Source organism: Mustela erminea, chromosome 11, assembly GCF_009829155.1.
Source record: "Mustela erminea isolate mMusErm1 chromosome 11, mMusErm1.Pri, whole genome shotgun sequence".
In the NCBI taxonomy this organism is placed as follows: domain Eukaryota; kingdom Metazoa; phylum Chordata; class Mammalia; order Carnivora; family Mustelidae; genus Mustela; species Mustela erminea.
Window position 1 is genome coordinate 106,409,695 of NC_045624.1, and position 14,456 is coordinate 106,424,150.

At 38.4% G+C, this 14,456-nt stretch overlaps 1 protein-coding gene across 7 annotated transcripts in view; it reads left to right on the plus strand.

Annotated features, from left to right (window-relative positions):
* Positions 1–14,456, plus strand: part of VPS41 (VPS41 subunit of HOPS complex) — a 175,218-nt gene that overhangs the window by 63,305 nt on the left and 97,457 nt on the right. For all 7 annotated transcript variants that reach the window (XM_032303858.1, XM_032303859.1, XM_032303864.1 and 4 more), the window contains one exon: positions 10,371–10,445. In XM_032303858.1, the coding sequence (XP_032159749.1) occupies positions 10,371–10,445 (75 nt within the window). The remainder of the gene's footprint in view (positions 1–10,370; positions 10,446–14,456) is intronic.

The following is a 14,456-nucleotide window of genomic DNA, read 5'->3' on the forward strand; positions in this document are numbered from 1 at the left end:
AAAATAAGCAGTAAAAAGAGCTTTTCCCAAGTATGAAAGAACAGGCGTTTGCTTTTCACACGTGTAATGTCAGTGCAGCTTGCTCTCTAAGTGTGACTACAGAGCATGAGGCTGCCTGGGCGGCCATGTGCATGTTGGGATTGCTAACTAGCGGATCTCAGAGAACGAAAGTGAAATCCATCTTCCTTCTTATTCATTCCGCTCCGTGTCCATGGGGATGCAGCATTTGTGAAGGAATCAATTATCCATTTGTTAGTCAGAGGAGCCTTACAAATTATACATTAGCAGATTGATTCCTTAGGTTCGCTGTTGGGGGACCGATAGCTTAAGGTGGGATGATGAGGAGCGTCGGGGGAAAAGAAGTTGCCACAAAGAACACCATTAAAAGCAGCTTTCGAAATGACCGTGAATTTATTCCTAATTGAAGAGCTGACATAATCCATACTAAGTGTATTTATTTCAGGCATTTTACATTAGGTAATTGATTATCACATGAGGTGTACATGTTGGTAATTTTGCCTTTTCTTTAAATTTAAGAACTTGAGACCACCTGTGGTGGACTTGGGCTTAGAAGGTATGGGCCAGTCCGCACCCCCTCCTGCTTAGTCAGGCCTCTTTTTTTGTTCCATTAAGGAAACATTTTTGTATGTTCTATAGTGTCAGCTTGACATTATTGATTTTTGAACAAACTCACTTATATTGTCCAGAATTCCAAACATGTCTCCATTAGGAATAAAATTGTAGCTAATGGAAAATACAGCTGAGGCCATTTTTCTTGGGTCTTTTTTTTTTTTCCTCGGGTCCCTTTTCTTGTTTACATCTACTCCAGTATCCCAGCTTGGCAGATACACCCCGTAAATTCTGTGTGTAGAACAGGCAATTAGATTCCACATGGAAGAAAGATGGACTCCTGCACTACAGTTTCCCTCCTTACCCTTTCTCTTTTTCCCATTCATTTCAAGTATGCAGAAATGGCAGAAATGCATAAGGCATTTCTTCCTTTTTCTGTGAGGACCTGTGCCAGACCTGCTTCTTGTGCCATTGACAGCTGCCATGCTGAAATCCTGTTCTTTATTTGTTTTTTATCAAATATTACAGAACTAATAATAGAAACTGATGTGCGTAGTGATGACACTCAGTTGTCACTTGAGGTAAAAATGGGTGCTGCGCGTCCCCAGAGTGATGGCTTTGACAATTAAGATAAATTTTGCTATCTTTTGGTTTTAAATTAAAAAGCTGACTACATAATCATGTAAAAATATTTATCTTTGGATTAAAAACAAAATAAATATATGCTTTAGAAAATGAGCAAAACATAGAAAAGTACAATCTAAACAATAATAGTATCTCAGCATCCAGATAAAACCAGTGCTAATATGTTAGAGTATCTGCTTCCAGCCACATATGTTATGTACAGGTGCCTGTAAATACAGTTGTATTTATAAATCCTAGGTGGGGTTTACTGAGAGCTAGCCGAATTGTGAGAGTTGAAGGCACAGTCTTCCAGAGGATTGAGTTTGCTGAAGACTTCCAACACCAACTACAAGATCTGCAAGTTCCCAGATACACTCTCGTGGTTGATAATTAGTTAGAGACCTCAGAGAACTCACCAAAAGTTATTATACTCAAAATTACAGTTTATTACAAGGAAGTGATACAGTCAACAAATCAGCTAAAGGAAGAGACCACATAGGGCAGACCCTGGGATGCAAAATTCCATTGTCCTCAGGACGCATTACCACCGGGCCTATATGTGTGACAACGCAGGAAGCTCCCATTGCCGTTCAGGATTTTTACAGGGGATCTGTTATGTAGGAATGATTGGTTGACAGGTTGGTCGATATGCATGACCCAAAGCCCCCACCTGCAATCACAGGGTTTAGTCTTTCTGGCATGGCCCATTGAAAGACTGTGAGGTCTTTCACCTTTAACAGACATTCCTATCAGGATAGATTATCTCCCGGAAACCAAGGGTAAAGACCTGACTTCTCTTGGATTAAGTCAGACTCTTTATTTTTTTAAGATTTATTTGAGAGAGAGAGAGAGTATGTGTGCACACACATGAGCAGGGGGAGGACAGAAGGAGAGGGAAAGAATTTCAAGGAGACTTCCCAAAGAGTGTAGAGCCTGACTTGGGCTCCATCCCGTGACCCTGAAACCATGACCTGAACCAAAATCAGGAGTTGGACATCAAATCAGCTGAGGTACCCAGGTGCCCCAAAGTCAGATTCTTTATTATATAATACATTTTTTAAACTTAATATTTTTGTTCTTTTCATTTTCATCATTTATATTTGCTTTTAGAAATTTAAGTAATTTCTGTTTCTTAGTATCTTACAAAAGAAACCTGCTGTGGAAAGCATCTTTGCAAAATAATTTTTTTTTGAGATTTTATTTATTTATTTGACAGAAATCACAAGCAGGCAGAGAGAGGGGAAGAAGCAGGCTTCCTCCTGAGCAGAGAGCCCAATGCAGGGCTTGATCCCAGGACCCTGGGATCATGACCTGAGCGGAAGGCAGAGGCTTTAACCCACTGAGCCACCCAGGAGCCCCAATTTTTTTCTTTTTCTTTCTTTTTTTTTTTTTGTTATTTTAAAGATTTTATTTATTTCAGAGAGAGAGAACAAGTGAATGAGTTGGGGATAGGCAGAAGGAGAAGCAGACTCCCTGCTGATCAGGGAGCTTTGTGCAGGACCCAGTCCCAGGACCACAAGATGATGACCTGAGCCGAAGGCAGACCAACTGAGCTCTCCAGGCACCCCTCTTCTTCTTGTGTAAAATAGGCAATACGTATGTCTTTTGAAAGATTTAATTTTTTATCTCAGAGAGAGAGCACTGGGGGTAGAAGGGGGAAGAGGGAGAGAGAATCTTAAACAGACTCCACACTGAGTGCAGAGCCCAAAGCAGGGCCAGTCTCACAGCCCTGCTTAACCGACTCTACCATCTAGGCGCCCCAGAAAATACATATTTTAAAGATTTTTGATACACATGGCCAAATGATCCTTAGGAAAGTTTCTCCATATTTGAATTCCCACCAGTAGGGGACAAGGAGTATCTCTTTGGGGACTTCTTTGCCAAAACTAGATACTTAAACAATCTTTGCCAATTCCATAGGTAAAATCTCTTGTTTATTTATATGTTATTTGTTATTACTAAGATTGACTCCTGTTCTTGTTTTAACTATAATTTGTACTATTTCTTTTGGGAGTTGACTGTTTTACTTGGTTTGAGTTACATGAATATGAAGACCAAATATTTTCAAAAACTAAAGAAGAATAAGCTGTAAAGTTCTTTGCAATGTACATAACAAGAGGTAAATATCCCTAATCTTTGATTGATCTCTCATGAATCAGTTTTAAAATTATGGACATCCCAATAGCTAAATAGTTTCTTCCTCTAGCTGGATTCATGCTTAGAACTTATAGTTTAAGGTTGTTATTTTTACTGACGTATTAACTGGATTTTCTCTCCAATTTTATTTGGTGTAACTTATGAAATATAAAATATTTGTACTTTCGCATTAAGATAGGGAAAGGAAAGAGGTAGCAAATAAACATGGGCTAAATACCTCATCTTCTAAATGAGTCCGTGTATGCCATTGCACTGATTTGGAGCGAGAGATAATTCAAGTATAATTCCTGAAAATTTTTAAGTGATACTAATAGAATACAAATAGAATGAACAGCATTTAAATTGTCCCTAGATAGACAAAAGAAGTTGAGTAATATAGCAAAAAGACAATAATGGAATAAGGAAACATTATTCTAAAAAGTATAAAATACTTTACTGTTACTAAAAGAAAAATATCCTCAGCTTTGATATGAAATAAATATTAAGCATATTGGCAATAAAAATGCAAGAAAAAGTAGAACTTAAAGCAAAAGAGAATTAGCCAGCAGACCACATATTATATTGATTACATTTAGGGGTAAAAGGAAACTTTTTCATACCTTTGATGTACCCAATTATAGGGGATCTAATATCTAGACCAAAACTTACTTGAAATGCAGGAAGAAATGGGCAAAACCGCAGTTGTAATGGGAAGTTTTTGAAACATGTTTCTATCAGTCTGTGCTAAGTGAAGAAGAGAGCAGGATATATAGAAAGGATATGTAAAAACTAGATAATAAAAATAACATTAAAAATATATGTATTTTGAACCAATAGAAACTAGATAATAAAAATAACATTAAAAATATGTGTATTTTGAACCAGAGAATATGTGTTAGTTGGAAATGAATAGCTTAGATTTCAATGAACAATTTTTTTAAAATATACGAACCACATTTCGGACCACAATTGTAGTTACACTAGAATTTTATTAATAACTAGATAAGTAACCAAATAATGCTGTCACCATTCTTAGAAATAAAACCAAATTCTACTTTTCTCAAAGAGGAAATAATTATTGTATTATACATTATTTTTTGGCCTCTAATTTATGACCAGTTTACATAATTAAAGGTAAATGCCAGGCACTTGATTATTTTATGGTTACTAGATGAGCAGTAACAACTAATGCACACTATATTAATGTCAGGAAGTTAGAATAAGATCATCAAAATTGTTCTAAGCCAGAAAGGGAAAATTAATATACAATAAGAAATTAATAAAATAGAAAACATTAAAAATGAATTTTCAGGGGCACCTGGGTGGCTCAGTGGGTTAAAGCCTCTGCCTTCGGCTCAGGTCATGATCCCAGGGTCGTGGGATCACCAGGGAGCCTGCTTCCCTTCCTCTCTCGCTGCCTGCTTCTCTGCCTACTTGTGAGCTCTATCTGTCAAATAAATAAATAAAAATCTTAAAAAAAAAAAAAGATTAAAAAAATTTTTTTTCATCTCAAAAATATGAAATGCAGTATTTTCTGGGAAAACCAAGATGACCAGAACAGAATGAGAACCTTTGAGTTCCTAGACAGTCATGGAGGGAAAAAATGTGATCTAAGAAATAAGCCACCGAAGGTATTAACCCCAGACGATTTCATGCACACGCTCTTTTTAATTTTACCTTAAGTTTTTTAATGTTTATTTTTATTGTGAAGTACAACTTGACAAGGCACATAAAATATTCAGTGAAACAGTGGTTATGATGCAAACCATCATGTAACTAGCATTCTATTGAGAATAGATGGTGTGAAATCCCCCTCTGCTCAAAGTCACCTTAAAGGGACCCCACTGCACTGACCTTTATAACTGAAAGTGCTTGGCTTTTCTTTTTCATTTTCTGCCTTCTCTGTGTGCCCCCTCTGCGCTGTCATAGAATTTTGCCTATTTTTGTATGTTGTATAAACAGAATCCTGTTATACATACCAGGAAGGAGAAAAGGGTACTTGCAGACATTGCCACTACTGGAATAAAATAAAGGGTAAGACCGCTAAGGGGAAAATTATCAAATTTTATTTGGAGATGTTAAAGAAGGTCTAATACATGGAGAAATGGATTAGAAGAGTCAATATTGTAGAGATATTGAAGGAAAAGCTTTCAACATTTCACCATTAAGTGAAAATGAGGACTTTTCATCCCAAGAGTTTTTACCAGGAATGCCAAGAGGTTGTTTTTTTTTGTTTTTGTTTTTTTGTTTTTTTTTTTTTACCGGGAATGGTGTTGAATTTGATAGCTTTCTGCAACTAATGAGATGATCTTTGGATATTCTTCATTTATTTTCTTAATGCAGAGAATTATATTAGTTCATTTCCCTATATTATACCAACTTAGGATTTCTGGAATAAACTAGGCTTTTCTGTATATGCTGACTTTATTAATATTTTCTTTAGGATGTTTCCATTTATGCTCATGACCAAGATTCACTTGTACTTTTCGTTTCTCATAATATCCTTGTTGAGCTTTGTTATTATAAGAGTATGCTGGCTTGCTAAAAAGATTTGGGAAACATATCCTTTCTGTTCTGTTCTCTGGATGAATTTGTGTGTGATGGGAATTTTTTATTCTTTGAACTGTCATGAATTTAGTATTGTAGTGAGTGAATTTGGCAGTGAAAAAGTTAAATAAGTAAAATACATAGTAAGGTAAGTAGTGGTAAGTGCTGCAGGGGAAAAATAAGCCAGTAAAGGAGTTGTGATGTTTGGGTAAATGTTGAAATTGTAGGTTGGTGGCCAGAGAGCATTGCTAAGATGACTACCTGTGAAGATTTGGCAGAAATGCATCTTGGGCAAACGGGTGCAAAGGCTCTAAGGCAGGAAGACAGCAGGGAGGTCATCATGGCTGGAGGAGAGAGAACAAGGCAGAGTGTAGATGAGGGGAGAAGTTGGCGGGAGGGCTAGAACCAAATTGTTGAGGACTCTCAGCTCATAGTAAGAACTTGGGGTTTGCTTCTGAGTTGGGAGACCATTGACAGATTTTCAAGCAATGGCATTGTCCGGTCAGTCTGTTAACAGTATCTTTCTGCTGATTTTTTGGGAACACACTTCTTGGAGAGTGACAGCAGAAGCAGGGTCCACTAGTTATGAAACTATTAGGATGATCCAGACAAGAATGATGGTGGCTTGGATGGCAGCTCTAGAGCTGGTGAAAGTGGTCAAAGTCTGGATAAATTTGGTTTACGTGATGGTAAGAATTGCTGGCAGAAACACAGTAGAGTGTGAAGGAAAAACAGAAGTCAAGGATGGCTCCAAGGTTTTTTGCCCTGAGCAGCCAGAAGAATGTAGTCGTCTGTAACTGGGATCAGGGAAACATTAAGAAGGGCTCTTTCATAAGGGAGCATTGGGATCTTGGGTTGGGATACACTTTAGCTGAGATGCTTGGTAGGCATCCAAGTACATCTGTAAAATAGGCAGTTCTAAATATTGGTCTGAAAGAGGGAGAGGCCCAGTCTAGAGATAAAATTTAGCAGTCAGTTCATGGCTTGGAAGAAAATAACCAAAGGAGAAAACACAGATGTTAGACTGAACCATGAAATATAGAAATCAGGAGATTGGGAGAATCTGACCAAAGACACAGAAAGGGGAGCTGGAAATGTCAAAGAAAAACCAGACAAGTGTGGTATCCTGGAAGCCAAGAGAAGGGGAGAGTTACCCGCAGTGTTACATCCTCCTGTTAGTTAAAGCAAGTTAGGCTTGAACACTGACCACTCTATTTAGCAACATGAGGGTTATTTCATCTTTAACTTCACACAGAACCATACAAATCCTGAGAAAACCCAAGGAAAGTGTGGAGAACTATGGCTTGGTCTTGCCTTTTACCAGAAAGAGAACATACCATGTGTATTATAATTAAGTCAATGATGAATTGATACAGCAACGGACAAAGAGACCACAGTTGAAAACCCAGAAAGATATCTGAGGTGAATACTTATTATATGACAAACAGTTCTCTTCAGAAGAAGGATGGATTATTTGGAAAAAAATAAGTCCCAAAAGTATTAAAGACTTTAACATTAGAAATAAAGCAATAGCCGTCTTCCAATTTAAAAAAAAAAAAAAAAAAAAAAAGACCACATACAATGTCCGGGTGAGGTATTGTACCAAGACCTCATACCCTAAAAATAAAAAGGAAATTAACAAGAAAATGACAAACATGTCCATAGAAAAATGAGTATGAGCTGTCTGCAAATAAGCTCAACTGCTTGAGCAGATTAATTGACCAACAGACTTAAGAGAAATGCTTATGTTTATTAGTAGTCAGGGAAATAAATCAATGAATATTGATCTTTGGCAGAAAAAAAAGTAAAGAAGAAAAAATTCTGTTGCTCACAGAGATGTGAGGGAAAGAGGACTCTCAAACCTTGTAGATATGCTTTTCCCTGTAACATTGCTAATGTGGCGGTACAGATTCTACTGAGGGAGGAATTCGTTGTAATGATAAAGAAGGACTGCATTCAGAGGTGGGGCTCAGTTTTGTAGGCCTGGAACAGCACTGTCCAGTAGAACTTCCTGCAATGGGGAAAATGTTCTGATTCATGTGCTGTCTGATACCAGATGCTGGTCACATGTGGCGTACTTTGATTTTCTTCAGTTTTTGATTCATACGCAGAGACTGCCATGTTAGACAGGACAGGAAAACTCAGCATTGACAGGCTACGTATCCCTATTAAAATGTAATTTGAGATAGATATGTTATATATTACATATAACCATACACACACACACCCCAAATATAACCAAGATACCTTATAGCCATAATCTATGCTTATGTAATCTATATAAATAGTTAAATTACAGTCAGGGGGTTATATTTGCTAGAGTAAATGGGTATTAAAATGTTATTTGATGAACAAAATGATGAACATTAGGAAACTGGTCCCAGAGGATACTCAGTGAGGAAAGCATTTATCCAAAGAAGACACAAAAGCTGAGCATTCAGGCTTCTCAGCCAGGAGTCCAGACGCGCTGGCCTCACTGCTCTCCCAGTTCAGCTTGTATTTTGTTTTGCGTATTCCTTGCCACCCATCGTCCATCACGCTCCCTGTGCTAGGCGCTGTCCCCTGCTCTCTAGGTTGGATCCCTGGTACTTTCTCTTTTGTTATTCTCATCCCTGGACTTTGGTTTATTCCCCTGTAAAAGGGATCAAATATCTATCTACAAGGTCCTTTCCCCTTTTAACGTTCTAGAAACTTTTAAATTTTTTTTTTACTTATTTGAGAGCAAGGGAGAGCATGAGTGGGGGCAGGAGGAGAGGGAGAAGCAGACTCCCCGCTGAGCAGGGAGCCACATTCGAGGCTGGATTCCAGAACCCCAGGACCCCGGGATCAAGACCTGAGCCAAAGACAAACACTTAAACCAATGAGCCACCCAGGCACCTCAACATTCTAGGAACTTTTAAGGAGATAAGGTTTCTTTTCATAGACAGCATTTCAGGAGTGTTGCTGGTGCAATGACCAACATGAGGAAGGGCTCTGGGGTCAGCTGTCTTACCCTGCAATGGAGGAATTTCTCTCAACAGCATGTCCGTGGGTGGCCTTCTGAGGTCTGGGAGTCTTGGTCTGCCCTAACCTTTGGTTACTAGCTCTGAGATACTTTCCACTGAGAAAGGAACATTCCATTTTGTATTTTTCCATTAATCCTTATCAACAAGCCAAATTATCTTAAAGTTAGATACTTTATTTTATTTTTTTAAAAGATTTTATTTATTTATTGGACAGAGAGAGAGATCACAAGTAGGCAGAGAGGCAGGCAGAGAGAGAGGAGGAAGCAGGCTCCCCACTGAGCAGAGAGCCTGATGTGGGGCTCGATCCCAGGACCCTGAGATCACGACTTGAGCCAAAGGCAGAGGCTTAACCCACTGAGCCACCCAGGCGCCCCTAAAGTTAGATACTTTAAAAAACTAATTTGCAGACTCATGCCATAATTGATGAAGGCTTTTCTTTTCCATGCTTAGTTCTATCATGTTTTGTGTAAAAGAGCAGGAAAGCGCCATTATTTAGGAAGAGAATAAAAGCTTGTCATTTTTTAGTGTTGTCATCATTTGCCGGTCTTGACTTCTATTGGAAAATCCACCTATTTGAATGTTTTAGTAGGTAAACAGTTGGCTACATAGAAAACGAGAAAGCTGTGAAAAATAATAAAAGTCCTGTTGTTCATTTATGCTTGGGAAAATACATTCAAAGTAGAATGCCTGGTTTCGGTCTTGACAGACTTTTTTTTTTAAACATCTATTTATTTATTTGACACAGAGAGAGAGAGAGAGAGAGAGATCACAAGTAGGCAGAGAGGCAGGCAGAGAGAGAGAGGAGGAAGCAGGCTCCCCGCCGAGCAGAGAGACCAATGCGGGGCTCGATCCCAGGACCCTCAGACCATGACCTGAGCCAAAGGCAGAGGCTTTAACCCACTGAGTCACCCAGGTGCCCCAGTCTTGACAGATTTTTAAAATTTGATATTACTAAAAAGAAGAGGGATAACAAATTAGTGAATATCAACCACGCCCTGTACATTTTCCCCCAGAAAGTACTAAGCATAAAGTTTAAATTCAACGTCAATTTAGTGATTTATGAGAGAAGAATGTACCAAACTGGAACAGTCAAAATTTTTCTTTGCCTCGTGATTTTTTATTTTTGGCGTTTGTTATGTTCTTTAATGGATTTGGTTTGGAAGGAGTTTTAGGAATGGGGAATAAATAGAAGAGAATACATAAAAAGGAATATAACCTGTAACAAAAATAACATTTTAGGTGGGACTTGAAGCTTGTGCAATACGTAATTTGGTGGGAAGTCTTAGGTTTCCAGGTTTATTACGTGTGTGAGAGCAAAGCTGTACTTTACCATTTTCATTTCCAAAAACCAAATATGTCTTAAACTCACACATCCAAACTAATAGACATTTTTCTCACTGAAATATTACAAAGAGCCAAAGCATTTGGTTGTTGATGTATATATTTTCCTGAAGTTTTACATGTTTGCCTGTTTGTTTGTTTGACTAGAGTCCCGTGAAGATAAATCAGATTAGCCTGGATGAGAGTGGAGAGCACATGGGCGTGTGTTCGGAGGATGGCAAGGTATGGCAATGATATGGGCATGTGGAAAACACGATCTGGTTCTGAGGCCTGGGATGGTCTCCAACTCCAGGGGCTTGGAAACACACCCGGCTTACTGTATACCTGCTTTAGGAGAACCTTGATTATTCTTTTTTGGGTATTGGACTCGCTTCCGATTGCTCATAATTAAAGTAAAATATATGTCGCACAAATGTGCCTTAGGAAAAGTAATTACAAGAATGTCAATAAAGTAACTAGTATTAAGCTGATTAACAGCTGTGGCAGGGGGACGTGTCACCTTAATCATTACTGCTGTGCCACTTGTACTTCAGTGACTAGTCTGCAGTCCCTGCAAGACAAGTAGTTTAATGCCTTTCTGCCATAAATCCACAAAATTGGATTTTGTGGGCATGATTTCTGTGGGCCGGTGGTTTTCATTTTCACACAAGTTATGAATGTTTCTCTTGAATTATAGAATCTTTTGATAAGCAATCATAGTTTATCAGAAGAATAAAGTGTCTTACAATGGCCACATTAAATAAATGTAAAATCAATATATGTACAGTTTTCTAAAAACCTGGCACCCACTTCCTCAACCGAGGACATACATCACTTGTGCAGTGTATAACTAACAATTATCAGTGCTTCTTGCTGATGTTGAGCTGTGACATTTAGTGGTTGTGGTGATTGATTTTCCACTTATAAGAATGTCTTTTTTGTTTTTCAGTCGATGGAAGTCTTTTCTGATGTTGGTTTGCAATGATAAAATTCTGATACACAGTGTATTTAAGCTACTTTTCTAAAATAACAGTTCGAGAAAAGTGCATTAAGAATCATTACACAGGGGCGTCTGGGTGGCTCAGTTGGTTGGACGACTGCCTTCAGCTCAGGTCATGATCCTGGAGTCCCGGGATCGAGTCCCACATCGGGCTCCCAGCTCCATGGGGAGTCTGCTTCTCCCTCTGACCTTCTCCTCGCTCATGCTCTCTCTCACTGTCTCTCTCTCAAATAAATAAATAAAGTCTTTAAAAAAAAAAAATCATTACACAATCTTACATATTCCTGACTGAAGAGAGCACATTTCCTAATCTGATTTTGTATTTTTACATGATCTAAATTCACTGGGTCATTAAGATGAGTAAATGAAAAACAGTGTGCTCTGTGTAAAAGATTTATACCCATTTGATCTATTAACAAAAGAAAAATGAAGTCCTCTTGACACACAAGAATGCATTTTACATATCTAAGCTTAATGTTGCCCAAAAGGTCCTTTGAAATGGTAGTTGGAACCCTGTGCTTTCCAAAGATCACTGTCAAATTTTACAGTATTTTCTAAAATCCTGAGGTGGACCAGACTATCAGGAAGGTGAGGGAGGAGCCTGGTACATATGGAAATTGAGAATTATCCGAACAATTGAAACCTTTTAGTATTTACGAATTTGTAAAGGAAGGTCATCTTTATTTATTTATTTTTGTCCTTAAAGGTGAGGAATTTGTTCTGGGCTGACAACCAATTTAGTTGAACTAAATTGTTGGAAGAGAATATTCATTTTTCAAATTGGAAAATAATTTTTACTGAAATAACTTCATCAGTGAATTTTCAGAACTTTAAATGTTGAATAATTAATATTTGATGTGGCAAAGTGGGATATTTTAATTGTGTCTAGTGTATAATGACCCTCAGATATCACCTGGTATACTTCTTGGCAAATACCTGTTTTCCAATTTAGGCAGATTTTTAACTGCCATATTTTGGTGTATACCTGTGATACTTTTTGTTTTTGTTTTTTAGATTTTATTTATTCGACAGAGGAAGACACAAGGAGAGAGGGAACACAAGCAGGGGGAGCAGAAGAGGGAGAAACAGTCTTCCCACAGAGCAGGGGACGGGGTGGGGGGGTGCTCCCGTAACCCTGGGATCATGACTTGAGTAGAAGGCAGATGCTTAATGACTGAACCACCCAGGCACCCCTTGTGGTACATTTTTTAAAACAGTTTTCACATATGTTTTATTAGCATTGATAGAACTGAAAATAGATATTTTGGTGCCCATAATTTATGTAAGCTAGCAGTATTGGGAAAATGAGTAGCTAGTATAGAATGATCTGGCAAAGTGGTCAGTAATGATAAAAACACAAAGATTATTACAAAGATAAACTCCAGATATTTAGATCTAATGCATCTTTAAATGGCTGTTGTGATTTTTCTTTTTTTAGTGTATTAAGACCCCTAGATAATATATGTCACCTTCATACATAAACTAGAATCAATTTAGTGTAGAGTTCAGGGTGGAGATATTTTCTCTTAAAATTTGGGAGATGTTGCTTCCTTTTGTCTGACCTTTATTTTTGTAAACACGTCTGAGGCCAGCATACTTCTGTTCTTTCACAAAACCTTTTAAAAAAAAATTTTTTTTTTGGTCCTGCCTTGGAGCTTAGAGTAATAATAATAACAACAATAAAACAACAATATACAGCCCTTGTAGTTCAGTTTGCTAAGTTATGTCTTGTTCAGGTCTATTTTCATTAATTTTGTCTGGAACACAGTAAGTCCTTTTGATCCATATACTGAAGTATTGTTTTCATTTCAGGAAAGTTTACTTCAGTTCTGATTTTGATTATTGCATCACTTCCATTTATTTTCATTTCTTCAAAGAAACCCAATAATACTTAGGCTGGAGGCAGTTATGGAGCAGAGGCTTATACTGGCTCTGTATTCCGCCTGCCTGGGCGGGATTTCCGCTGCTTCCTCCACTGGGCCCTGGGCATGCTGGGGGGCTGCCTGGGAACATTGCCAGGTGCTGGGTGTATGGTGAGTGCTCTGGGTTTATGTCAGCCGTTTTCACTGCTCACCATTCACTTCTTAACCCATCGCAAACTGGCCTTTCCTCCGTCCTGCATTATTGTAGCTAAACTTTCCAAGGAAAGAGGGTGAATGGATAAGCACCGTTAACCCTTCTCCTTTCTAAAGTATGTATATTGTTAGGAAAACCTGTCATACTGCATGTGTGACGCACACGTGGGCACACACACTGTATGTGCTTTTCTTTCTCATTTTCTGCTCCTCCTTTCTCTGTAGTTAGGGAGTCTCTTGTTTGTTCCCTTTGCTGATTTGCCTTTTTCCAGTCTCCATGTTGCCTCATGGAATAGCGTTTTATTCCATCTTGGATGTTTAATTTTCCTGAAGTTTTTCTCTTGCTCCTGGCTCTATTTTCATATCAGCCAGATATATATTTAATTTTAAAAATTTACAACTTCTTGTATTTCTTTCTTTTTTTTTTTAAGATTTTATTTATTTATTTCATGGAGGGAGAGTGAGCGAGCACAAGCAGGGGGAGCTGCATGCAGAGGGAGAGGGAGAAGCAGGCTTCCCACCAAGCAGGGAGCCCGATGTGGGGCTCCATCCCGGGACTCTGGCATCATGACCTGAGCCGAAGGCAGATGCTCAACCGACTAGAGCAGCCAGTGTCCCTTTTGTGTGTTAGAGTGCCATGTAGTATATAGTCTAAAGGTTAGGAATGGAATCATGCTGCCACATTTTAGCTGTGTGATGTCAGGTACATTATTCCTATCTCTCTGTGCCTCAGTCTGTTTCCTCCTCTATAAACTGGGGATAATGATGGTACCTGCCTCATTAATTATTAGAAATAAATGAGTTAATATTTATAAATTGTTTGGAGTAGTAGAGGAACAGAAGAAACATGTAGTAATTGCTAGCGATCATCAGGTCATCTTTCGGCTCCAGGCTCACAGACGTCTTTTCTTAGTGAAGTCACTGAACAGTTTTCCAGTTTTCTTTCTTTTCTGGCTACTAGTAAACATTTTTAAAAGTGTGCTTTTTTTCCCTCTGAGTCATCGGAATTGTATTCTGCAATATCATTTTTACCGACCTGTGTGTGTGTTTTGTTGCTTTTTTATCCATTCTAGAACAAGGAGAAGAGAGAGCTCTTTCTGAATCCAGGTTAGCAAACAGAGTCTGCATCTGATTGCTCTTGGCCCTACCTGTTAGCATTTTGGGTGTTGTGGAATCACT